The sequence below is a fragment of the Drosophila mojavensis genome, unplaced genomic scaffold, assembly GCF_018153725.1.
Source record: "Drosophila mojavensis isolate 15081-1352.22 unplaced genomic scaffold, ASM1815372v1 contig_19, whole genome shotgun sequence".
Lineage (NCBI taxonomy): Eukaryota > Metazoa > Arthropoda > Insecta > Diptera > Drosophilidae > Drosophila > Drosophila mojavensis.
In genome coordinates this window covers 751220-776289 of record NW_025318726.1, presented here as the reverse complement: position 1 = coordinate 776289, position 25070 = coordinate 751220, and the positions used below count along the sequence as shown (strand labels likewise).

Below are 25070 nucleotides of genomic sequence, written 5' to 3'. Positions count from 1 at the left end.
CAAGTGACGTCGTTATAGTCGATCAACTTGAGCTAATGAAAACGGTTCGACTTTGCCAGCAGTTGAGTCTACTTTTGTTGGAGCAGGTCAAAGGGCAGTAGCTCAATAAAATGGCCAAAAACTTAGCCCGAGCTGGTATTAATTAGGTAATTCGAGTGGCTAAGTGAGATGATTTACAATGCCAGCATAAGCTTGAGTAGATGGAAATTCTAACTAGATTATATTTGATAAGACTTACTTTGCTACGTATTGCTTAAAAGGAAAAGATCTCGGTTTTCATTCTTAATCTTATGATTGATTGATAGTTGACTACTTCTATATTTAGGTCAACCATATACTATTTTCTTAACCATTTACAACTCAATTATCGATAACTACTTGTTAGCTTTACGACATGAACAAACATTACTCCACACTCTTTGCTCGACTAGTGCTGTAAAATGCCAGTCAAATGTTTTGACAGATTTCAATCAGCGCATGTTGGTGAAGGGCTAACACAAAGCAAAAATCAGCAGCAGGTAACGGGTCGCGGCCCACGTGTTTAATTACACCTGGGCACGCATTGACAGCAATTAAAAAGGATGTCAAGCTGTTGAGCAACAGGCAGGTGGTAGACACACTGGAATAGGTGTTGGGTAACGGCCTCTGATGAATGGCCGGCAACACTGTTGCACCGCCAATGCGACAATTAATTTCCACCAAAGGTTAAATTGGGCCACCACAACTTGCGAACGAAGCCAAGTTCTGCAATCTTATGGGAATACAAGTGATAAAAAAAATTATCTAAGTATATTTCAGCCTGTATCTACCAACTGAATGATACTCGTTCACTTCGTTATCCTTATCCCAGCCGTAGCTGTTTAACTGTGGCTTAGGGATGACAGCTCCTTATATAATATAGCTTAGAAGAAGGAAATAAATATAAACGATCATTTTGGAGTACTCTTCCTGGGGGTGGTCAACTAGTAAATACCCTCACTTTTGATCTTTTAAATAAGTATAGTAACACATTTTATACTATTTAATTTGTTTTTAACAGCTTACAAAAAGTTAAGGATGTATACAAAATGATGTTTCTTATAGCTATCTTTGACAGCCCGTATATCTATATGTGAATAGAGACTCTATCAAACATGAGTATAATTGTATAATATTATAAAATTGATGGGTATCAGCAATAAAAAAGAAAACAGATAAAGAGCTCGTCGATTTATCGCGCTCACATTCAATTTCGAGTCTAATAACAATTTGTATAGAAAATATATGAAATATAAATAACACTTCATGAAGAGCACGAGAGCATATAAAGATGTTCAAAATTTTAAATCTTTTGTTTTAATAGTGAAATATTTATACAAACCAGCGGACAAGCCAATATTCTCCGTTCACTTCGCGAACAAATATAAGAACGTATTCACAAACGGCCAAGATTAATGGCACGAGAGCTGAACAATGGGCAGATGATATGAGCATATCACAAAAAATCGTAAGAGGCATTAAATATATATTTTGTATGTATGTACAATAATATTATATAACTATTATTTTTCGGAATAAATTTATCTAACAATTTTTCAATAATAATAAATAAATAAAAATAAAAAATAAATAAGAAAAAAATTATTATTATTAAATTGATGATTTAGCAATTATTAATATTGCTACTTATAAAAATTGTTATATACACCATACATTTAAAAAATATATATATTTAAATAATTAAGCTAAATATAAATATATAAGAATAGTATTTAAAAATAAAATACTAACAAAAAACTTATTTTCAATATCATAATTAGCATAATTTTGATTAAGCTTTGAATTTTGAATTTTTACGATAAACTCATTGTCACATATATATGCTTAACGATACTGTATAGGGTGGGTAAAAAATACTTATCATATTTGTAAACATAAAAAGAACTGGCGCCAAATAAAAGAGAAAGGGAGAGTGAAAAAGAACATCAGAAGATTATGTTTGCCCCACCCAACCTGTGCACATGATACAGATATAGAATTATATTTTATTTACCTGTGCACATGGTACATCTACATACAATTATATTTTATTTGCAATGTAGTTAAGCCCCTTTAGATAAAGATTGATTTTATGCGCTGATATTTGCGTCACGCACCCATTGTAGCCAGTGCTGTTCTATGCACATCTGTATACACACATATATTTCTTTAGGAGATGAAGATGAATGGCATGCAATTTCACACCTGAGCGCTGATCAGCGGCTGAGCTGCCAAAAACCGTTAGATGTTAGTTGTTAGCCCGGCTCTGAGGTCAGTTCCAATAACCGAGGCAAACCCTTTGGTCTGGCTAAAAAATAAAATAATCAAGCAATTAATGTGCGCATAAAAATTCATTTCTTATTAATAGAGTTCGATAATTAAAAGGGGAAACACACAAACAAAGAGATAAAGATGGGTAGATAGGTAGATAGCAGATGTTGCAGAAACATGTTGCAAGCATTCACGTTAGTTGCTCGGGCAACATTCGGTGTGAATTTTGTAACTGGGGGCCCACATGTGGAGCCTCCCACGTTGGTGCGTGTCGCACGGATTCATTCATAACTAGTCGCATGGTTTCGTCCTGTCGTCGTCCCTTCATCGTCGTCGTCGTCGTCGTCCTTGTTGCTCGGCTTTGGCGCTCGTCGTGGAGCGTTCAGCGTCGTCCATTGCCTTGCAATATAAAAACAAGCGAGCAACGGCTCGAGCTCAGAGTATTTCGCTCGTCGTCAGCCTGTTGCGTTCTCGGACACAGCCTCGAATAGCAATTCGAAGGAACAGAGCCTAGCTCCTTAGGCCAGCTTTATAGCCCTCCAATTAACAACTGAAATTTCAACATAATTTCTGTGCGAATTTTCACTCAAAAATATATTCAAATTTGGAATTTAAGCTGAGTCCCATTTCGTTTCATTGCAGTCGCGCGTGAGCCCATAAAAATAAAATATTGGCCCTAAAACGTAAATCTTGAAAACCATAAATATTACCCAGTGTTAAGATCAAACGAAATTTTCTCACAGCCAATTACCAAAGTGTGTGAAGAAAAATTGTTATCAAACGGCAAACACCAAACCAATTTGAACGAAAAGTAACTTATTTGCATTTGGTGGCATTCAACGCGTTGTTAAAGCAAACGTTTTTCACTTTGTGGATTAAACCTAATCAACGTAATAACTGGTGGGTACAAAAGATTTGAATTCGATTTCAAATTGCTCGTCAATTAATTTCTAAACCCAAATTATATATAGAAAGAGAACTGATAAATGATGTTCATAAAATATAAAATAAAATAGAATAAGTGAATAATATTTGTTTATAGAAAAAAAAATAAATATATAAAAAAATAAATAAATAACAATACATATGCATTTTAATTTAATAATAAATATATATTTTTATTGGCGCAATAGTTTTTTTTAAGTGTCCTTACTTTATGTGAATTTATTTTAGTAATCTTTAAATAAATTTATTATATTTGAAAAATTTTATATAATATATATTCACTTACTATAATAAAAAGTGTGTGTCTTGAAATATAACTAAAACTTATTATTTCAAAAATGTAGTTCACCGAATATTCTTTTTCAAACTAATAGGCCGTATAAGCCGTTGTATTCAGTTTGATATGTAATTTGATAAAGATAAAGATACAATATTGCATCTGTAATAATAGACAAACAAAATATATAAATTTATAATATTATAAATAAACATAATAATATATAAATATAAAATATAAAATTTCAAGCAAACCAAATATATACATTTAATTTGTTTTTTATTTTAAAAATGTATATGAATATTTAATAGGCAATATTACTATCAATTATATTCTCAAATATTCTTTGTATATATTTTATATTATATATTTATATTTAATATTATAAATATAAAATTATATACTATAAACAACCATTAAAGATATAATTATATAATTCTATATTTATAATAGATAATAATATAGATAAACATTTTCCCTTTATCCTCTCAATTACATATAACTGGATAAATCTATGTACATACATATGTACTTGTGTTTTGTGTACGCCGCAAGCCTAAAAGTAAACATAGCCTTAATTTAATAAAATGTTTTCAGCAATTAATTTGGCTTGTAGCCTAATTTATAGATGTTCATTGGCAATGGAACATTGGCCAAATTCATTACGTGTTGCCAATTAATTTACTTGTGATACAAGACGTTAACGAAATGAGTGGAGCAGCTCAGTTTGGGAATTTGGATTTTTGTTCCCTTAACGAAATGGAACTAGAATTTAAATTAAAAATTAAAGAGATCTTAAATATTGGGTTTGCTTGAGAATGTGTCCAGCACTTTTCAATGGCAAGCACTACAGCTGCTCAAGTAATTAATTTTTATTCCTTATGCAATTTTCACATTGTTCAGCCTCAGCCTCTTCGGCTGCTGTCCTGTAGTTAAGGTCCCGAGTCTTGTAATTTACTAGAGTGCAAACATGTCTTGGCGAACATTTTCAACTTTTGATTGGCTGCGAAAACTTGCTGTCCTGTCATTTCCATCGAGCCAGCCAACTGTGACGTCACTTTGTGATGGGTCACGTTTTGTTTGCGACTCATAAAAGATTGTTTTTTTTTTTGTGTCTTCAAGATCGTAACTGTAACACATGTCAATTCGATTTAGATTGTATTTTCGCAGCTGCAAATGTAACTCAATTGAGATCATACTTTTCGAATAATGGCCTCCCCACAGAGTTTCATTAGACAAATCTACATATAAATGAAATTACTATTAATTACATTCGTTATAATTTCAGTAAAAAAAATACTAACCGGTATTTCAGCAGTCTAATATACCCACTTAGTTGCACACAATGTTTGCACATGATTTGATTACAGTAAATCTCCCAATTGAGCTGCAGTCGAATCATTTATTCATACATTAAATTCATTTATTCACTTCTATGTTTTTTTTTTTTCTTAGCTTAGCTTAGCGGAAAAAATCAAATTGTTCGCTCGTAAAAATCCTTTTTATCGACCTAAAACTTTGGCCTAACTGCGCAGATATTTGCATACATGTTAAATGCAAATAGACGGGACTTTTGCCGTTTTATTTCTTATGTTTTATACATATTATTGTTAATACATATATATTTTATTTATGCTTTAACTGCGCAGATAAAAGCAAGCGAACGCGCTCCGGGCAATCACGATTTCTCAGTGGGGCAGTCCCTTTATTTCGCAGTGCATGTGCTTACGCAGTGGGGCAGGGCAGTTTTTATTGGGCCACATTATGCCGAGCATTGTTTAATGCCCAAACAAAATCTGTTTATTTGCTGAACTTCAAATGCAGACATTTTCCTATGATGGTATTTAAACAATGTAATTTCATTTTTGGGCTACCGAATGGAATTTTATCTCACATTTTTTGCATCAATTGCGAGTGGAGGGAAATAGAAAATAGAATGGGGCAAAAAATTGACACATCCACGAATTTTCATATATTTCTATTTTGCCATATGCAGCACTGCTGTCAACATTTCAATATTCGTATATTCGCAAATCCTGACCCCGAATATGACAGCTGTCCGAATCCCTCATGTCATCGCTGCCACCTTTTTTATGGAGTTGCTTACATATGTCAAATATCTTGTGGCTATGCCATCAACTTCCAACTAGTTAAACAGCCAGAGAGATTTGCGCTCAAGTTTCACAGATGACAGCTCAGCTTAAGTGGAGCTAAGTGCTTAGCAAAAATGCAGACAAATCTGTATGAGAAAAAATATTTTTAACCTGTATTATTTTAGATAACTATCCAAATATAGACAGAAAAATCCATTGAACAGAATGTGATATTTAGTTTATTTAAAGTTCAGTTCTCTTTTTACAGGGCAATAAATTACATAAAAAAAAAAAATAAACGAAAAAAATATTTATCAACGCGCCCCAAAGCATACAACAGAAACTAAACGAAAATTGCGTTGCGTATACGTCACGTAGTACACGCTGTGTACTCATGTTATAATTGAAAAAAGAAAAGAGAGCGCTGCTTATCTCAATTTTGATGACAATTCAAAGAGCAGCTGATAGGCAGATGACGCACGATAACTTGAGGCTGGCATTTTGTCAAAAAAAATTTGATTATCAATCGCACTCTTCAACTCAAGTTCATGGACTATATACGAACTTTGGAAGAATATTGCCTTTGATTCCTGTTGAGCATTAATAAATAAATAGCTTAATGCGGGTCACACAGCAACTGAAATAGAAGGCCCCCGTAAACATTTACTCAAGCTAATCAAAATATGTGGCAAAGGATGCCATGTGGAGCTAAAGGAAGTGAGAGTGGGCCCCAAACGGAACGCAAAGCCAATTCGCAGGCTAAAAAAATAAATAGAGCAGTGCGACACAGCGCACAGCGCACAGCGCACGGCGCACGACGCATGTAACACTATATTTACACGGTGTTTACATCTATTTTTAGATACACAACGATTTTAGAGGATTTACGGCCTTCCTGGCCTGAGGTTAAGCGGAAATTGTAAGCCTGTTGCCAGTCATTGGCCTTTAAATTGAGCCTTTGATACCCTATATCTTAGAAAAAGTCAGCAATTTTTATTAGAAACATGCCCTTCTTCTTCTTTCACAACCTTATTTTGAGGTATACTCTACATTGGCTTAGTATTTTCCAGGGTATTCAACCTTTGACAGCTCTTAAATTATTTCCCAGTTCTGGTTAGCTAAGGGATAGTTTGCATAATCGAGCAGGCGTGCAAATTGTTTTGTGGCCACAAAAGGAATCCTTTCAGTTGGCCATAATAGTTCGTTCCGTCAGTGTCCCCAGTCTGTCTGTGCTACAAGAGGGGGGCACATGTCCATCCGAAACCCTAGCCAGCGACCTGCCATCTATTTATGTTATTTCCACACATTACGTTTATGTTTCGCTGTCGCTGGGCAAAGTCATTTGGCGAGTCCATCCATCCATCCATCCACGGGGAGTGAAGAGCTGAGTTGAAAGTGGGGTTAGAAGAGGTCATGCATGTGCATAAGCCATAAATTATAAGCACACTTCAGTATGTCAAAAGGTTGCGTATTTCCACACACGACTCTCGCATATTCCGGACACGCTTGCAACGCGTTGCAATATCAATGTCAGAGTCCAGATACGTTTTATATATATATATATATATATATATATATATATATATATATATATATATATATTTATATTTATTTATGTATATATATTCTCAACTATATATGTATATATGCGCTGATGTTGATAGATTGCCCTTAAATTATGCTTCGAACTGCTTTAGTATGCCAGCAACGAAAAGCTCAACACGTGTAAGTGTCACAGTCTCTGTAAGTGAAAAAGTAAAGACCAGAGAAAATTGTTACACTTTTTAAATGCTTTAATTATAATTTATTCATCAAATTGAAAGATTGCAACCTACGAAAATAGGTAATTATATTTTTATATTAATTAGGTATTAAATATTATTATTTTAGATTTACACATATATTGTCATGGACAGCATCGGATATTGTTTGAATTTGGTATTAGATAAATATTAGAGTATATATGTATAATTATATGGTTTGGGTTCAATGGAGCTCGAACCATTGCAATGCATTGTTAGGTTAAGACAGACTGAATATAAGATATGAATTATTGACGCCAATTCATATTAATCTTTCTGGTACATATTTACACATACCATATCAACTAATTTTTGCATTTCGAAACCACTATGAAATATATAATGTAAATTATTAAAAATTCATTGGTATATTCAAGGATTTTTTTGCTGTTTAATAAAAATGAAAATCAATTTTATAATCGGAATAATATAATAGAGTCTCGAAAGATTTTTAGTCCTTCAAACTCATTTAACAACATATTTTTTAGATTTCTGGAGCATGCATATTTGATGGACTATACATAAATGCGTTTAATGCAAAAAAAAAATAAATAAATAAAAAAAAATATAAAAAAAAAAAATATATATATATATATATATATATATATATATATATATATATATATATATATATAAACCTGTTTTTGATTCGACAGGCTCTGCTCAATATTCCGTTTATTCAGACGGAATGATATTCAATTTTTATTTAACTTGATGCAATTTGGGTCGGCGCAGTGCCCGTTTTATCGTCCGGATTGTGCATCCGTTTATTTTCCATGCAATTATTGTTGTTGTTTTTTATTAACTTGTATTTTATTTATTTTTTTTTCCCCCCTTTTAATTGCAGAATGATGAAAGCCACAGCGTGGTTTTGCCCGGTGTTATTGACTTTACTCAGCGCCACGAGGCTCGTTTGCACCGCACAGCGTGGTGCGCCGGCAACAGCAGCGGGTGCTGCAGGCGGTGGCTCAGCCAACGGATTTCCGCTGGACTATTTGGATGTACAGGCCGTACAGGTGAGTAGGCCGTGAGCGCTGCTATTGTCCCCCGTACACCAGTCTTTTGTGGTTTTCCGCAGTTGTCGCTCATTTTTCTGACATTTTTTTTCGGACTCACATTTCCTTTGCCTTTTAATCTGTACAAAAGAGAAATGGAAAAAAAATGATGAATTCTTTGATGTTGCCATCGGGGCATTTATAAGCATTTCATTTGCAAACAGACGAGGGAAAGAGAAAAAATAGAAACCAGAAGTAAATTTAATTTTATTGCTTCCCTTATTTAAATAACGGTAATAATTGTTGGTATATGTTCGTAATGATATATATATACGTGTGTCTGCAATTGACAATCAATTGATTCCTTATAAGAAGTTCGGGATTGGGCAACTGGCGACTCATTGCTAAGGATTGGCAGCTAATTGAAATCGCAAAAAACATGCTATATAGTGTCTTTTACATAAAGATTAAAGTCTACCTTTTATAAGTAAATACAAAATAGAAACTCTTTCGTTCTATATTTCGGCCTCGCTCTGTCTCCTGATCTATATCCATTTTTATCAAGATCTCTTCTATTCCAGTCCTATACAAAAATAGTTTGTTTATTCATTATACACAACCGCTTGCCAAAAATGTATATATTTTATATATGTTTATCAATAAATCCTCCTACTTAGCCCTTGTTATCATTCGTGTTTGTCCAACTCCCAAAAATTTTGATGTAGGATAAGGAAGCTCCCTTATCGACTTGGTCGCATTTCCGATTAAACAACTTTTGATTTCTAATGAAGGCGCAATTGAAAAACATTCTAAGTATTCTCAGTATTATCTTGAAATGAGACATACAATAGTCCCGAGTTATCTAATCAACAGAATGTGTCCAATGACCAATCATTAAGATTTAACATTGTGAAAACAAACAAATTAGTCAATGTTCTTTTGTGCTAATTTATGAAATTAAGCGAGTCTATTGGTTTATAAGGGCAATATCTTGATGTCTGGCACTTTTAAGAATTTATACACATTGGTGAACACGAGATTATAACGTGAGTTGTTAATTATTTCAAAATTGTTTACCTAAGATGCGGGTAAATTTAAAAATAAACTGTATCCTATAATTACAATTTTAGATTTGGCCTACTGTTGAAATAAATCAAGTTATATATAAATGTAAAATATTTAAAACTAAATATTCCAAATTTAATAAAAAAAAAAAATAAATTTAATGCATTGTGAAAAATGGGGCATAGCATTTCCCGGCTAATTACGTCTCTTAAAATTCCAAAATATTTATATATTCATACATTCAAGTATTGTTGGACCGTGAACGAGCATTACGCATTCGTTAGTTCCCAACAGCAACATTCGCACTTGATTGTAAATGAATTTTGTAAATGGAAAATTTTTAATAACGATTTATGTACGCTTCATTAGCACAGCAAAAAATAAAATTAATAGAAAAAAAAAATGTAAACAAAAAGTAAACAAAACATATTATAACCTTGTTTGTTTACCTTTGACAAGAAGATAAATAAAGCTTGACGCTTTGTTGTTTTACAGCGTGAATAAATCCCCCAAAGTTGACAACAAAAGTTGAAGTTTTCACGCTGTTTAATTTGGTCAATATGTGTGGGCTCCACTTGGAGGCCACAATGGGGCTTAATGCTTGGGGGCACTGCTGCCATCACTTGTCAAATTGACAGGCGGCCATTTCAAAGGAGCAACTTTTGGGACACACGAACATCTGTGAATGTGGTCTTCATTCTCACAAATATTCTCTTTCTGCCCGAGGCCTGCATCTTTTATCAACTATTTGGTTGCACTATAAATATTTTATCCAGTGCACCATTTGGTAAATTCAAAACTATTTAGAGCCAAGATGAAAGTTTGCCAGCGTAAATAGTTTAGTCAAATGGAAATTTATGCGCAAACTTTGCCAAAAAAAACAATTCATAACAATTTGCGATAAAACTGGGGCAACGAAAACTAGGCGAATGGAGAATACTCTCTCATTTGTAATTCCGGCCATATTCAATATTTCATAGTTGCCTTGATAGATATAGAAATAATTGTAATGGCATTGGCTCCATGCTTACAGACAACGCCACAGGGATATCTACTCCCATCAAGTATCATCTACCCTACATTAACTAATTTTAAAAAAATCAACTTAATTTTTTAAGTCGCCAAATATAGTTATTTATTGCATGATTCTTTTTTAAATGTGAACAGGCAGAAGGTTAAAGTTTTAAGCAGAATTAGATTTTAGGTATTTTGATCGTTGTTCTCATCGCCGTCCTGATTCTCTTCGTTATTCGATTCATTCTCATCTTCGGCTTCGCCAGCGTCGTCCTGGTTATTCTCGTCGTCATTATTATCCTCATTGTCATTATTATCATCATCATTTTGATCGTTGTCATTATTGTCGTTCTCATCGCCTTCAGATCCACCTGATGGTGGCTTGCCACCGGGAGGACCATGTGGACGTCCATGTCCGGGAGGTCCCTGGCCACCCAGTCCGCCTGGACCATGACCACCCAGTCCGCCAGGACCATGGCCACCCAGTCCACCAAGACCAGGAGGGCCCTGGCCTTCGCCGCCAGAGCCGCGTCGTGCCATTACGGCAACCAACAAGATAGCGAAAATTGCTAATGTAATAGCCCTCATGATGTACTTTAGATTTGATTTGATATCGTTTTCTTCAGATAACGATCTATTTATAGGGCCCAGGCTCCAGGCGCCGCATATTTGAACAGTTGTCTTCGATTAACAGGGAAAACATCTAGTTATGCGCAATTATTGATATTATTTCTGAGTAAATACTAACAGCAATAAATGATATAATCTGCTGCTAATATATGTAATTGCTGTTGCGAAAATTTTTCCATAACAAAAGTACACATATCGATCGAATTGCATGAGTAATAAGCCATTTGAATACCACGTTTATTATTTTATGCCCAGCGATATGAGTTGCGTTGAAACATTTTTGCGACGTATCGGAACTGACGATTGGACTTGAATTTCTGCCTTTAACATTCTGTGCGGTAACAGAAATCAGCAAAAATTTTATTTATGGACCCTACATAGAAGGCAATCTTAAGTACCCATTATGATAATGTCATGTTAACAAAAAAAAGTGTATGATATTCTTTAAAATCAATCGTAGCAATTGAATTTTTGAAGTACTCAAAAAATGATGAACAATAAAAGATTACGAAATCATTTGACTAACATATTCTATAATTAGAATAAAACCATCTACTTATATTAACATATCATTTCGCTTCATAACTATGTTGGATTCCCAATGCTTACTACGCTCGCTTAGCATTGAAATAATAATGATATTCTAGTTGTCAGAGCGAGCTTATGACCTCGCCGACCCGCTTCCCTCCTCTGCTTCTGTCGTTGTCTCAACAGGTTCTCCCGAACCTTCGGTCGTTGATTCTTCTGGCTCTACGGTGGCTTGGGTAGTTTCAGTCGGCTCTTCTGTAACTTTAGTAGACTCTTCAGGCTCTTCCGATGATTGAGTAGTGTCTGTCGATTCTTCGGGGACCTGAGTAGTTTCTGTCGGCTCATCGGTTACCTGAGTAGACTCTTCAGGCGTCTCGGGTGCCAGAGTAGTGTCAGTGGGCTCACCGAATGACTGAGTAGACTCATCTGGTGCTTGTGTAGACTCCTCGGGTGCTTGCGTAGTCTCCTCTGGTGCTTCTGTAGACTCCTCGGGTGCTTGCGTAGTCTCCTCTGGTGCTTCTGTAGACTCCTCGGGTGCTTGCGTAGTCTCCTCTGGTGCTTCTGTAGACTCCTCGGGTGCATCTGTGGTCTCTTCGGGTGCTTCTGTAGACTCCTCGGGTGCCTGCGTAGTCTCCTCTGGTGCTTCTGTAGACTCCTCGGGTGCTACTGTAGTCTGTTCGGGTACCTCAGTAGTCTCTTCGGGTGCCTGTGTAGATTCTTCCGGTGCTACTGTAGTCTCTTCGGGTACCTCAGTAGTCTCTTCGGGTGCCACTGTAGACTGTTCGGGTGCCTCAGTTGTCACCTCGGGTGCTTGGCTACTTTCAATTGGCTGTTCAGGGGCCTGAGTTGATTCGGGAGCCTGGGAAGTCTCCACGGGAGCTGCTGTGGAACTTGGCAATGCTGTAGGTTGTTCAGGACGCATTCCATGGTTTGGGAAATTCGGATGCCTCCAGCGGTCGTCTCTATGCCAACCACTCTCATCTCTGTGCCAGCGGCCAAACCTTCCTTGCCATCTATCTCCATGCTTATTCCAGCGACCATGTTCCAGATTGCCTACTCTGTCATGCCATTGATCATCGCGATGGATGTTTGCCCCCCAGCCGCCGTGATTACGTCCCCAGTCAAAGCCGTTCGGCCTGGCCGCGACTACGCCGCAGAGAACCAGGAATATCGCAATTGTTATAACCTTCATTTTACTATTGTTCGATGTATACTAAATAACCCGGAGTATAGCCCGAGCATTTTATATCATGAAAGCAAGGGGCTATTGGCAGCCAGTTACCATGGCTCGCAGACATGCTGGCCATCCATGACTACAACCAAAATTTCTTATCTAATCGCTATCTGCGCTACAATGTCTGATAACGAAAAGGGCAAAAAAAAGTGAAATTTCATTGTGGAGTACCCGGCGATAGATTTGCGGGACTTCTTTTCGTACTTAATTATGTTCTTTCGTTGGTTAATTCGATTAACCTTGAAAATTGGCGTTGGGCAGGTTAAGGTTTTATTTGACCTTATGGTATTTTCCACTCCAAAATAAACAATAACAAGGAACTGAAACTTATTCGGCAATCGTCTAACCTTCGGGTATTTTCCACAAACCAATTGCTAATGATTGAACCATCACAGGCGGAGCTAGAGTTATCTATGATCAATTACCAATCACAAGACTTTGCCAGACTTGATAATTGGGGGCGTTCACATTGTCCAACTTGACCAATTCGCGGTTTAGCTGATGGCCGGCAGCCTTGGGGCTTATCATGTTCTCTATAAATTTCTGAGATTTTCTCTAATATATGACATAGATTTTATTGACTTCCCACACTTTTACGCATTGGTCAATTTATGCTAATATATGAAAATTGTAATTGGCATTAAGTCTTATGATACAATAACGAAAATTTATTGATAAGAAATACTTTCTGCTGGCCTTGATCATGATACGTGTACATGTTAGCTATCATTAGTCATTCAAAAATCATCTAGAATGTCTCAATGTTATCTACATTGAGTTGTTTACACACAGTCTGTTATCTGAAAGCTGCCCGAGTTTGCAAATTATTGTAAATATTTATTCATTTGGATGCAGCAAACAGCGAAAACCGCTAATCAGCTCTTTAATTATAAAGAACAATAATAAAAAAAATGGCAAACAGAAACTCGGAAATGCTTATCACACTTTGGGGTTTAATTGTCAAGCTAAATGATTTATTATTTGCCCATTAAAAACCGATTTTCATATATAAATTTAAATTATTGCAGAATTCATTTTTTTTTTTTCTATTTTGTTAGATGTTCCCAGAATTTAAGTTTATCTTCAGACTTTCATTATATCAGAAATAGGACAAGTTCTCTCTTATTCAATTTTGTATATTATATAATTCTGGCGTCAATTGTCTGTCTCTATGAACATTAATATTGTCAAAGACCTATATTAACTTATCTAGAAACTTTCATAACTTGGCTATTCAAGAAGATATTTGTGCAAAACAAGCGTAACAAAGTGAGAACCAACTCAAACAGATTCTCAGTTGAAAACTTTTTGAATTAAGAATTTGTTGTGCACTGTAAGCAGAAGTTAAAATATGAATGCATAAAAAATTGGATCTCTCTGTTTCCCTTTCGTTTTCTATTTTCAGGATGAGTACTCGCTGGCCAAGCGGAATAAACCGTCGCTGTCCATTGTCAATCCGCTGGATGTGCTGCGCCAGCGGCTGCTCCTGGAGATTGCGCGCAGACAGATGAAGGAGAACACTCGGCAGGTGAGCGAAGCGTACAGGTGGCCGGAGGGTATTCATTGTCCGACTTGGTATTTTTAATAAGCGCAAATGAGCACTGAAAAACTTTTCATTAATGTTTTGTTCAGCTCGCAAGATAAACAAAAGAAATGCCTGGGCAATATGCGATTTTCATTTGAGAGTGCGATTCAATGTAGATGGAAAATTGTTGCAACTAATCAAAATTAGAGTTGCAAATGGAAGAGCAAGTTGGACAGCAACTTCAAAGTCCATGAAATGCACATCGCTTGCGATAACTTTTTTAATTTGCCAGCCAACTGAAAGGGAAGAATGTGTTTTTATTTTTTGTTAAACAAACGCCAAATGCCTGGCTGGCAAAAGTCAGGTTTCCAGCATCCCCTTTCCTTTGCTGCCCGTATCTGGCCACGCTGCTGCCCATTTGTCAGACAATAGCCCAAAGGCGATTCTTATCGCTAGGTATTGACAGACCCGCATTGGGTAGACATGTAAATAACACTGCGGTAGATATCAAAGGTTAGCGGAACGAATCTGTTCAAATGGGTATGCCGAACATATGAATGACCTCTAATAAAGTCGACTTTAAAAACTGAATACGTTTTACATTTTCTATTTATTATCATTGGATATACTAAACTATTGGTAAAATGCTATTATCTGTTTATACTCATAAAATTGTTTTCTCAAACACCCTTTCTCAATCAGTTGGCATGCACAGGGTATATAAAAAAGGCCTCAGAAGCTTAAGGATGGTTGGCAGCTAAACAGGCAAAGGCTTAGGAAATCCTTTCTCTGTACGTTAAAAGGGAAGCCAACGTGTCGTATGCGTAATACGAAAAATATTTCGCCCTGGCAACAAAGTAAAATTTATTTGGCTACCTAAATGTTGATGCAGCCCACGGCGTTAGGTAAATTGTGGCGAATAAAAAAAAATCAAACGATTTAATGGCAGGAATTCAAATGATTTGGCCCTTGGGTGCCTCTCGACTAACGCGGATTCTTCGCTTGCAGATGCGAGCGGGTCGCAAGAAATTGTGTGCTCCATTTACACATGTCAAGGCACACGTATTGATTTGTCAAAGGGATATTATAAATTGCTGCATGAATGCGAGCCGTTAAAGGAAAGATGTCGAGTGCATACGCACAATTGGGCTTGGGCAACGAAAGAGTGTAGAACAGAAAACTGAAGATTTATGTGCTTGTCTACCAACACTTTAATAGAATACTCAATTCAATACAAATATATTTTCATATGCAATAGAAAGTGTTTACCTTTCTATAATGTGGTACCTTCCTCTGGCTCCAGGGTCATCTATTCCTCAGGCTCGGCTGTGGTCGACTCTTCGGGCTCGATTGTGGTCGACTCTTCAGGCTCGACAGTGGTCGACTCTTCAGGCTCGACTGTAGTCGACTCTTCAGGCTCGACTGTAGTCGACAGTTCAGGCTCAAAAGTTATGCCATCATGATGACGATGGTGCGCATGTGATGGACGCTGATCGGGTTGAAGTTCTTGTCCGTTGGATGAACCTTGCTCGTGGTTATAGTGAGGTCGCTGATGGGACTCAGGACGTTGACCACCGAACGGACTTAGCTCGTGGTCATATGGAATACGCTGTACACTGTGTGGACGCTTGTCAGTACGACCTAGAAAATACAGCCGAAATTGTTGCCTATTGAATGAGCCTTGCTCGTGGTTATACTTAGGATGCTGACCAGGTTGGGATTGCTCTTGGTTATAGGGAGAACGCTGATCGGGTTGGGATTGCTGTCCATTGGATGAACCTTGCTTGCGGCTATAGGGAGAACGCTGATAGGGCTGGAACTGCTGTCCATTGGATGAATCTTGCGATTGCTGTCCATTGGACAATTCGGATTCGGATTGCCATCCATTGGATGAATCTTGCGATTGCTGTCCATTGGATGAACCTTGCTCGCGGCTATAGGGAGAACGCTGATAGGGCTGGAACTGCTGTCCATTGGATGAATCTTGCGATTGCTGTCCATTGGACAATCCAGATTCGGATTGCCATCCATTGGATGAATCTTGCGATTGCTGTCCATTGGATGAACCTTGCGATTGTTGTCCATTGAATGAACCTTGCTTCTGGTTATAGGGCGAACGCTGATCGGGTTGGGATTGCTGTCCATTGGATGAACCTTGCTTGCGGCTATAGGGAGAACGCTGATAGGGCTGGAACTGCTGTCCATTGGATGAATCTTGCGATTGCTGTCCATTGGACAATCCGGATTCGGATTGCCATCCATTGGATGAATCTTGCGATTGCTGTCCATTGGATGAACCTTGCGATTGTTGTCCATTGAATGAACCTTGCTTCTGGTTATAGGGAGAACGCTGATCGGGTTGGTATTGCTGTCCATTGGATGAACCTTGCGATTGCTGTCCATTGGATGAACTTTGCGATTGTTGTCCATTGAATGAACCTTGCTTCTGGTTATAGGGAGAACGCTGATCGGGTTGGTATTGCTGTCCATTGGATGAACCTTGCGATTGCTGTCCATTGGACAATCCAGATTCGGATTGCCATCCATTGGATGAATCTTGCGATTGCTGTCCATTGGACAATCCGGATTCGGATTGCCATCCATTGGATGAATCTTGCGATTGCTGTCCATTGGATGAACCTTGCGATTGTTGTCCATTGAATGAACCTTGCTTCTGGTTATAGGGAGAACGCTGATCGGGTTGGTATTGCTGTCCATTGGATGAACCTTGCGATTGCTGTCCATTGGATGAACCTTGCGATTGTTGTCCATTGGATGAACCTTGCTTGCGGCTATAGGGAGAACGCTGATAGGGCTGGAACTGCTGTCCATTGGATGAATCTTGCGATTGCTGTCCATTGGACAATCCGGATTCGGATTGCCATCCATTGGATGAATCTTGCGATTGCTGTCCATTGGACAATCCGGATTCGGATTGCCATCCATTGGATGAATCTTGCGATTGCTGTCCATTGGATGAACCTTGCGATTGTTGTCCATTGAATGAACCTTGCTTCTGGTTATAGGGGGAACGCTGATCGGGTTGGTATTGCTGTCCATTGGATGAACCTTGCGATTGCTGTCCATTGAATAAACCTTGCTCGCGGTTATAGGGACGACGCTGATCGGGCTGAGAACGTTGACCGCCGAACGGACTTAGTTCGTGGTTATAGGGAGGACGCTGTCCACTACCTGGAAGCTCGTCAGGACGATCTAGAAAATATAGCAGAATTTCAAAAATAGTTCGACTCTCGTGTAAAATATATGAATATCCGCAGAGATTATCAGACACTTACCATGAGAGCCCTCAACAGTCATCGGTCGTTGACCCATTTTCTGCTGATCATTGCTCGCTTCATATGGCCATCTTTGGTGTTCAATGCCTCCATGGTGATATCCTTGTGGCTTTGCTGTAGCCAAAGCCACAAGAAGGCTCCCTATTAGTACTACAAATGTTAGAACTTTCATTGCTAGGTTGTGAGATCCCAACTGTTTGACCAGTCCATGGTTTTTGTGTCTTTTATAAGGCAACAATAATTGAAAATGAAAAATTCCCAATGATGCGTACTGACGCGTACTGTCTTATCTTCGGTAAACAGTCCAAGGAATTTCCCAAACTGTGACTAAATTGGGTGATATCTAAAACACACCACAGTTCCGCAAGTGAAGCTCTGTTCTATAGGTTTATTTTGGAAACCCATTGAAATGGGTATTCCGACAACTGGCTGCACATCGTTTTCTGATAAGCATGATTGATAATACAATTATAGTAGCAATGCAATTATCTTTGCAATTATGGGCATTGATTTTGTCTTACAAAGGGATTATATTATTTAAATGAATTTCCGTATAAGACGAAAAATATCGATGTATTAAAATAGAAACTTAATTATAAACTAGGGATATCTTATACCAAAGATCGATTAATATCGATTGATAATCATATAACAGAAAGTAGTTCTTAGTTATAATATTTAATTTTTTTTTTATACCTAGATTCTGTCTTCTTATTATAAAAAGATTTTTCTAGAATTACCTCTCTCTCATTTATTTATTTACATATTATTTGCATGACACTAAAATATAACTAGTTTAGTCGAGAAAGGAGGTTTTTCATTTATTTATTTCCACATCTGCAGGAGACTAAAATGTAATGAGTTTAGTTGGGACAGGAAATGACCCAACAGAATCGAGTTAAAAATGTAAATTAAAATGTGTTAAACTTGAGCATAAATCAAATCGGCTGTTTGAGAAATTAAATATGAATGTCATATAAACCATACGTGTGTCTAGAGACGGGTTGAGGTTGTAGGGTTAATATAGGTTCATATCTCTTAGGAGCTGTGGCTGACTCACATTGCGAATTACTCGTGACATGTTCTGCGCTCACTTCCTTTAATGCCAAGCGTTTTCTCTCTTTACTTTGCACTTGATGCTCACAGGTCGAATTGAATCGGGCCATATTGAAGAACGTTGGTAAACGTGTTTTCCTGGAGCCAGCGCCGTGGGGGAGCATGCGACACAAGTTGCTGCAGCAACAGCAGCAGCAGCAGCAGGTGCAGCTAGAGCGGGAACGGGAGCGAGAGCAGCTGCGTCGCGAGCAGCTGCAGCAGCAGCATTTCCCCAGTCAACTGTGGGGCTACAGTGGCAACCCAGCTGGTTCATCCGATCCCTCAACGGCCTCAGCGGCGTCACGGTTTTTTGATTTTCTACACCGACCCGCAAAAGAGCAGCAGCAACAGCTGCTGCTTGACAAGTCCCTCAAGGAGGGCGTGGCCAAACATCATCAGTCAAACGGAAATGAAATTGCAAACGATACAAATCATGAAAACGGCCATCGCAAAAGCGCAACAGACCTGATGTCTACTGAGGACGAACTGGATAACTCTGGCGAGGATCGAGACGAAATGCTGTATGAGCCCAACATGAACTGGGCCAGCGAGCAGCACATGGATGATATGGACAGGTCGCTAGAAGCGGCTAACGGAAATTCTCGAATGCCGTGGCGTCTCATCTATCGCATGCACAAAGCTTCGCACTATGCTAATTAAGTGTCAGCAGCCAAGGCTAATGAAACAGATACAGATACATAAACACACAGATACAGATACAGATACAAATACTGCTATAGCTACAGATACAGCTAAAGCTACAGCTACAACAGACAGCTTTAGACTTTAACTAGATGTTCGTAGTTGCTAAATTGACGGTTCCTAATGGCTGGCTATAAGGCAGACATTTTGTGTGTGCAACCCTCCGATGAAAACGAACCCCAACCACCCCACCAACCCTATAAATGTACACATGGCTTACACCGACAACTCGCGCACTCTACTAACTATTTGAATTGAAACTAAATGGCTTACGTAACGATTCATGCTACCTCTCTCTCAGATGCATATGCAACACAAACCACTCGAAACGAACGTTCCCTAAACACTAAAATAATGATACTCAACAAATTATATTTATTGACTAGCAAAAAAAATTATAAAAAAAAACACAAACATAATATAAATACTACAAAAAAAAGATAAATAAATAAATATATATATATATATGTATATGTATATGAATTTGGTTAAAAGCCAGAAAAATGTTGTTTAATAAAAAATACAAAAATTAAAACACGTGTAGTTTTTAAAAGCAAATCTTTTAGAGTGAAATATGCACGCTTCATATATATGTATATATGTATACATACATATGTACCTAAATCGCTATATGATGTATGTGTGCATGCAAGCTTCAAATTTTAATTCAATATTTCACCATTTTCAATCAATTAATTAATTTATTATTTTTGCTAATTATTTGCTAAGCTTTATATAAATTATCAAATAGTTAAAAATCATCCGCGGGCGGAATGCTAATTTGTTATCAGTTCTTTCACATTTATTTTCATGAATAAAAAAAAATATCGTCCTCCCCGTATAAACAAGTTCAGATGCTCAAAATATTTATAGTATACAATTTTCAAGACATTCCAATAATGTAAATCATTTAAGAGTCTCAGACACTGAAAACTTACTGGCTCAGCTAAAAGTAACGAGCAGTGAAGCAAACATATATCAGTTCAGTCTACATTCTTACATATTTTGTAGCTATATGAAAATTATTGCAGAATTAGGAAACTTATTGAAGAGAAACAAATGGTTGCAAATCATATAAATATGACTAACGATTTTAATGTAGATGAGCTACTCAACCCTACCCGAATTAATTCAATTTAACTATCTACAAATGCATGATATACTATATAAATGTACAATCTATGCGTTGTCAATGGAACGAATCAATACACATACATATACACTTGCATACACAAACAACTTATGTATATTAATGAATTCGATGTGAAACAATTTGATTTTCTCTATGTAAATAAATGATTTTCTCATAAATAAAGCTGAATCAAAGTAACAAAAAATGGAATCAGATGATTCGATATTCAATATTATATTTAAATATATATATTACATGGATTACACTTGTATGTATTTATTTTAATGAAAACAATGAATAAAAAATACAAAAATATTGAAATGGCATTCAACTCCAAAAGTCTTGATATTTTATCAAACTCTAGGGAATATTCATATATAAAAATTGTTAGTTGAGAAAAGTCGTTTCGTTAGAAGTTGATTATTCGCCCGCGACATTCCCAAAATAAAAGCTCATTTTAAATTTACTAGATAAGTCAAGGAACATTTTATTTTCGGAGGACAACGCACTTAAGTGAAATTCTATACATGGTTCAAACAGCTAATTATGGTGTACGATGCACGTGCGCTGGGAGCCGCCACTTGAATGACTCGAGGATATAATTAATAAACTTGTAGTATCTCTGACGCACTATACGAGACGCTCCACAGACAGAGGCGGCTTGGCCCCCTTCGAGAACAGGACTCCCGAAGACGATAATTATCAGAGGGCCATTGCGAGGGCCAAGCAGCGCGTACAAAATAGTTGACAGCCAAGCAAACAATAACAAGTGGATGTATGGGTGTGTGTGTATTTTGTTGTCCATGTTGTTGTTCCACTCCATATTTATTTAATGTCACAGAGCAGCGCTACGCCGCGCAGTGTCCAGTGCTTTGGATTGAAGTCCGTCTCAAAATCAATGGAGCCCACGTACTTGAGGTCTGTGCGCTGTGGTTTCCTGTAGATCGGACACTCGTACAGCTTGGGATCCTTGCCGGCAGTCGTGTTGATGGCGTATATGTAGATAACCGGCATTTGTTCATAGAGCACCTTCATTTTGGACTCAATCAGCTTGCCGCTGCGGCGATCCAGCGAAGCACCTGCAATAAAAATCAAGTAAGAAGCTAAACTTTAAGCCATGCCTACAAATTCCACCTAATTGTGACAATGTAAATATGTTCATCCCATAAACTTAGCTTACACTCGCAGCACATGTGCTAGGGCCCACGCATGTTGATTTTCTTTTTATTAGCTGGGGGCCAAACTTATCGTCTTTTAATAGACAGACACAAAGCCTATAGAAGCCCCCAAGAGAAATGGCTTCACCTGGTCCACATCCTATACCGAGCTAACTTTTCTCCATGAATATATAAGTAAAAGTCCAAATTTAGGTGTGGCACGCTGCGTATACGTAATTTAATTTGTACGCTGCACTTGGCGTCTTGTTGACTTTCTCTTTGAATGCATTCCCTTTCTATTGCCATATTCGAAATTGGGTTATTGCGTCACGTAGCAGCCGTTAGAGACGCGCTCGTTGGCACTTATCTATCTCCTCAGATAACAATGAAAAGCAATTGAAGGTATAAAGCAGGCAAATCCATTGAATACAAAATATGTGAGCTCAAGAAGTTTTCAGTAACCACATCAGAAAGGCTATTGATTGATGAATATTATTATTATGTAGCTTAACAATATTTATTCAATATATAAAGATTATTACATATTTAAATTTTTAAATAAATATATCAGTGTGGAGGGAAATTATGTATAGACCACAAAAACCTTTTGACAAAAATAAATAAAAAGGCAAATTTGGCATATTTTAAATATTATATATAAAATATGTGACAAATATGCAAAACAGTTTCGTTTAGCTGCGCACTTGGAGCTTCCACGAATGCTGGTGTTCCATTCCCACAGCTAATCAAGAGCTGACCACAACAAAGATCTGCAGGATGGAGCACACCACATGCAAATTATGCCTTTAACGTTCAAATTATCACACAGAGGTAGGCGGGTGCAGGGGAGAAAAAAGAGAAACCGCACAAACAAGCCAGGTCCACTTTGTTGGGTCAACAAAGGGGCATGAACCTAGACCAACGAGCAAGGACTAAGGAGTAAGGAAAACATCTGAATATGGCAATTGCGGTTACATTATATGCAATATATACAAATATAAAGGAGACACTGAATGCGAACTAGCAATTGGCAGCGGTCTAGCACTTGAGTTGAAAGAAGTTGAGGTAGGGCAGGCAGTACTGGCACCGGCTCATGTACTTACCTTCTAGAAACAGTCCATGCACGTATACACCCTCTGTGGGATACTCGGTAATGTCCTCCTTGTTGTAGCGCGTTATTTGATTCTGCAGCACAACAGAGTCGAGGGCCCAACCTTTGTGCGCTCGTGTTACCTCCTGACAATTTCAGCCATCACACGCGACGTATACGCAATGCCAGAGCAGCAGGAGCAGCAGCAGCAGTAGAAACAGTTCGATAAGCACCACAAATGGTTGCAAGAGAAATTCAAATAATTGAACGAATGTGTGAATATCTTAACATATGTATATAAAATGTCAATAAATTGCTAGAAAAATAATATTGTTATGATGGGAATGTTGGGTATTTATAGTTGTTGGTAATCATAGTTTACAAAATGCACGTCTGATATAGTATTATAAGTATTATATAATTGGTATCTGTACTTAAGTTAAGTTAGTCAACTTCTTTTATATCTTCCTTAGAATTGCATAATTTTGTATACATTCATAATCGAAAGCCGATTCATACTCAAAATCCCTTACAGGGTACTACAAAATGGACATCTATTAAATATCTAAAATACGTTTTTATAATGAAATTTTTATCATTTCCCTTGGGTAACACACTATTTAACAACGTATGCGTTAATTATTCAGAATAATTCCCAGCGACGAGAGACAGTTTATAATCCAGCTTAAGAGAAAATCTAACCCAGATCTCTAAACTCACTTTGAGATATATACAATTTTCACTTGGTTGTTATTCAAGAGTTTTCTCTAATTCCGTTGGCATAACAAATACTCACCTGCCGCATGGCGGTCAGGAAGCCTTGTGGATTAAAGAAGCCCGTCATCCAGAACACCTTTTTATGTTGACAAATTTACGCAAAATGTAACGAAAGAGTTAAAGCGATAATAAAATGGGCGTTTCAGCAGAATGTATTAAGCAATTAGCGTGTCTGCCTGCCAAGGTATTTTTTTTTTTTTTTTTTTTTTTTGTTGGCTTATGTCAAGCGTCTGGGACAGGTTGACAGGCGAATACGAGAGTAAGAGGTGCTTACCCTTGGACGATCCGTCGAAATCCAGGTACGAAATTGGGCATTGCGCTCCAGCAGCTCAGTGTACCAAAAGCCGAGCGTTGTAGACTCCCAGGATATCTAAAGAATAAAAGTGACATTGACATTGGCACACATTAAGAAAGTATTGAGCTTGCAGGACTTTATTGACTAAGGTTATAAGATTATAAATTTGGCATAATGCGTTAACGTGCTAACATGTATGGTATCTAATGACCGAAGCCTTTGCTTATCTTAATGTTCATAGCATGACAGAAGTCCTCCATGTCTTTCAATGCTTTCAGCTGAGATTCCCGGGTAGAATGCTTGGGCAGATTACTCTCATTCCGTGCATGGTGCATATCGCTAATCTTCTTGCCTTTCGTTATTGTAAATTCAGCCATATGGAACAGCTTTCGTTTCATTTCAAACGTCATCTCCTGCTTCGGCTGACCCATAATTAGTTCGTCAGAAACATCATCCCCATTGTCACTCGAGGACATGGCCAACCCGAAAGCAATATTGCTATTCATTTTCCCTTGAGTGTATTTGAGACGATCCATCAACAATTTCGAGTCAATTGGAGAGTCTTTCTTAATATACGGAGTGCCTGCATTTGTAACTTTAACAAATCCATAATCGCGCACCTCCAATGGAATGTGAGAAGTTTCATTCACATTGCTGGAGTCAAAGCCTAGACTTTTTTGCGCCTTGAATGTAGCCTTAGGAGGTGAACTCCTCAACATGATTGCCAATCGAGTCTTCTTCTTATATATTCTTATGAATATATCAATGTCTTAAGTGCGCTTATGTAAGTCGTTTTCTTTTTTTTTTTTAACTGTTCTTTCCCGAGTTGTGTATGAATTTGTTATAATGTGTGTGTTGTGTGATGTTGATGCCGTTCGAGTGTTTTTTGTTGTCAGCTGTAATACAACGCTTGCTTTTCGTTTGTCATTTGATAATCCAAGTATTTGCTTAAAATTTAACAAGTACATTGAATTTTAGAATGAATTTCAACTATAAAGTGATTAGAAATCGTATTTCATTTTGAAAGCGATGTAATTCTATCAGTGAATAAAATAAATAAATATTGTACCTGCAAAAACTCTTTAAATAATTTCTACATCATAAATTGACATAAATTCGATATTTCGAA

At 37.3% G+C, this 25070-nt stretch overlaps 5 protein-coding genes across 12 annotated transcripts in view; 1 reads left to right on the top strand and 4 right to left on the bottom strand.

Moving 5' to 3' along the window:
* The first annotated feature begins 2722 nt into the window (after positions 1-2722).
* On the top strand, positions 2723-19846 carry LOC6572523. 2 transcript variants are annotated; one of them, XM_032733519.2, is made up of 5 exons: positions 2723-2972; positions 3033-3189; positions 8254-8422; positions 14278-14400; positions 18840-19846. In XM_032733519.2, the coding sequence occupies exons 3-5, from the start codon at positions 8255-8257 to the stop codon at positions 19446-19448; spliced, it is 900 nt and encodes a 299-aa protein (XP_032589410.1). In that variant the 5' UTR covers positions 2723-2972; positions 3033-3189; position 8254; the 3' UTR covers positions 19449-19846. The 2 variants fall into 2 exon arrangements, with proteins under 2 accessions (XP_032589410.1, XP_001998630.1); XM_001998594.4 differs by having other exon boundaries at positions 2723-3189.
* On the bottom strand, positions 11624-12851 carry LOC116804854 (flocculation protein FLO11). Its single transcript, XM_032733518.2, has one exon. It carries the CDS (start codon positions 12828-12830, stop codon positions 11772-11774), a length of 1059 nt encoding a protein of 352 aa, XP_032589409.1. The 5' UTR covers positions 12831-12851; the 3' UTR covers positions 11624-11771.
* LOC122756872 (uncharacterized protein DDB_G0290685-like) lies at positions 15579-18309 on the bottom strand. 6 transcript variants are annotated; one of them, XM_044007652.1, is made up of 3 exons: positions 17694-18309; positions 17038-17610; positions 15579-16896 (listed from the first exon to the last, which is right to left on the bottom strand). In XM_044007652.1, the coding sequence occupies exons 1-3, from the start codon at positions 17863-17865 to the stop codon at positions 15707-15709; spliced, it is 1935 nt and encodes a 644-aa protein (XP_043863587.1). In that variant the 5' UTR covers positions 17866-18309; the 3' UTR covers positions 15579-15706. The 6 variants fall into 6 exon arrangements, with proteins under 6 accessions (XP_043863587.1, XP_043863588.1, XP_043863589.1 ...); XM_044007653.1 differs by having other exon boundaries at positions 17125-17610; XM_044007654.1 differs by having other exon boundaries at positions 15579-17124; positions 17380-17610; positions 17694-18308.
* Positions 19847-21396: 1550 nt separating the features above from the next.
* LOC6572527 (dynein axonemal heavy chain 5) overlaps positions 21397-25070 on the bottom strand; it is a 30193-nt gene continuing 26519 nt past the window's right edge. For both annotated transcript variants that reach the window (XM_044007590.1, XM_044007592.1), the window contains 4 exons: positions 23921-24016; positions 23666-23722; positions 22883-23015; positions 21397-21701 (listed from right to left, as the gene is read on the bottom strand). In XM_044007590.1, coding sequence (XP_043863525.1) covers positions 21448-21701; positions 22883-23015; positions 23666-23722; positions 23921-24016 — 540 coding nt within the window. In that variant the 3' untranslated portion in view covers positions 21397-21447. The remainder of the gene's footprint in view (positions 21702-22882; positions 23016-23665; positions 23723-23920; positions 24017-25070) is intronic.
* Positions 24061-24844, bottom strand: LOC26527469. The gene has a single exon (XM_015166467.3). The coding sequence runs from the start codon at positions 24658-24660 to the stop codon at positions 24145-24147; it is 516 nt and encodes a 171-aa protein (XP_015021953.1). The 5' UTR covers positions 24661-24844; the 3' UTR covers positions 24061-24144.

What these genes read in the sequence shown, in the direction of transcription:
- LOC6572523 (XM_032733519.2), top strand. Translation starts at nt 8,255, where the DNA reads ATGATGAAAGCCACAGCGTGGTTTTGCCCGGTGTTATTGACTTTACTC. An exon ending in TGGATGTACAGGCCGTACAG is followed by an intron (nt 8,423 to 14,277) that starts GTGAGTAGGCCG and finishes TTCTATTTTCAG; the next exon opens with GATGAGTACTCGCTGGCCAA. An exon ending in TGAAGGAGAACACTCGGCAG is followed by an intron (nt 14,401 to 18,839) that starts GTGAGCGAAGCG and finishes TGATGCTCACAG; the next exon opens with GTCGAATTGAATCGGGCCAT.
- LOC116804854 (XM_032733518.2), bottom strand. Translation starts at nt 12,830, where the DNA reads ATGAAGGTTATAACAATTGCGATATTCCTGGTTCTCTGCGGCGTAGTC.
- LOC122756872 (XM_044007649.1), bottom strand. Translation starts at nt 17,865, where the DNA reads ATGAAAGTTCTAACATTTGTAGTACTAATAGGGAGCCTTCTTGTGGCT. An exon ending in GACTGTTGAGGGCTCTCATG is followed by an intron (nt 17,611 to 17,693) that starts GTAAGTGTCTGA and finishes TATATTTTCTAG; the next exon opens with ATCGTCCTGACGAGCTTCCA.
- LOC26527469 (XM_015166467.3), bottom strand. Translation starts at nt 24,660, where the DNA reads ATGTTGAGGAGTTCACCTCCTAAGGCTACATTCAAGGCGCAAAAAAGT.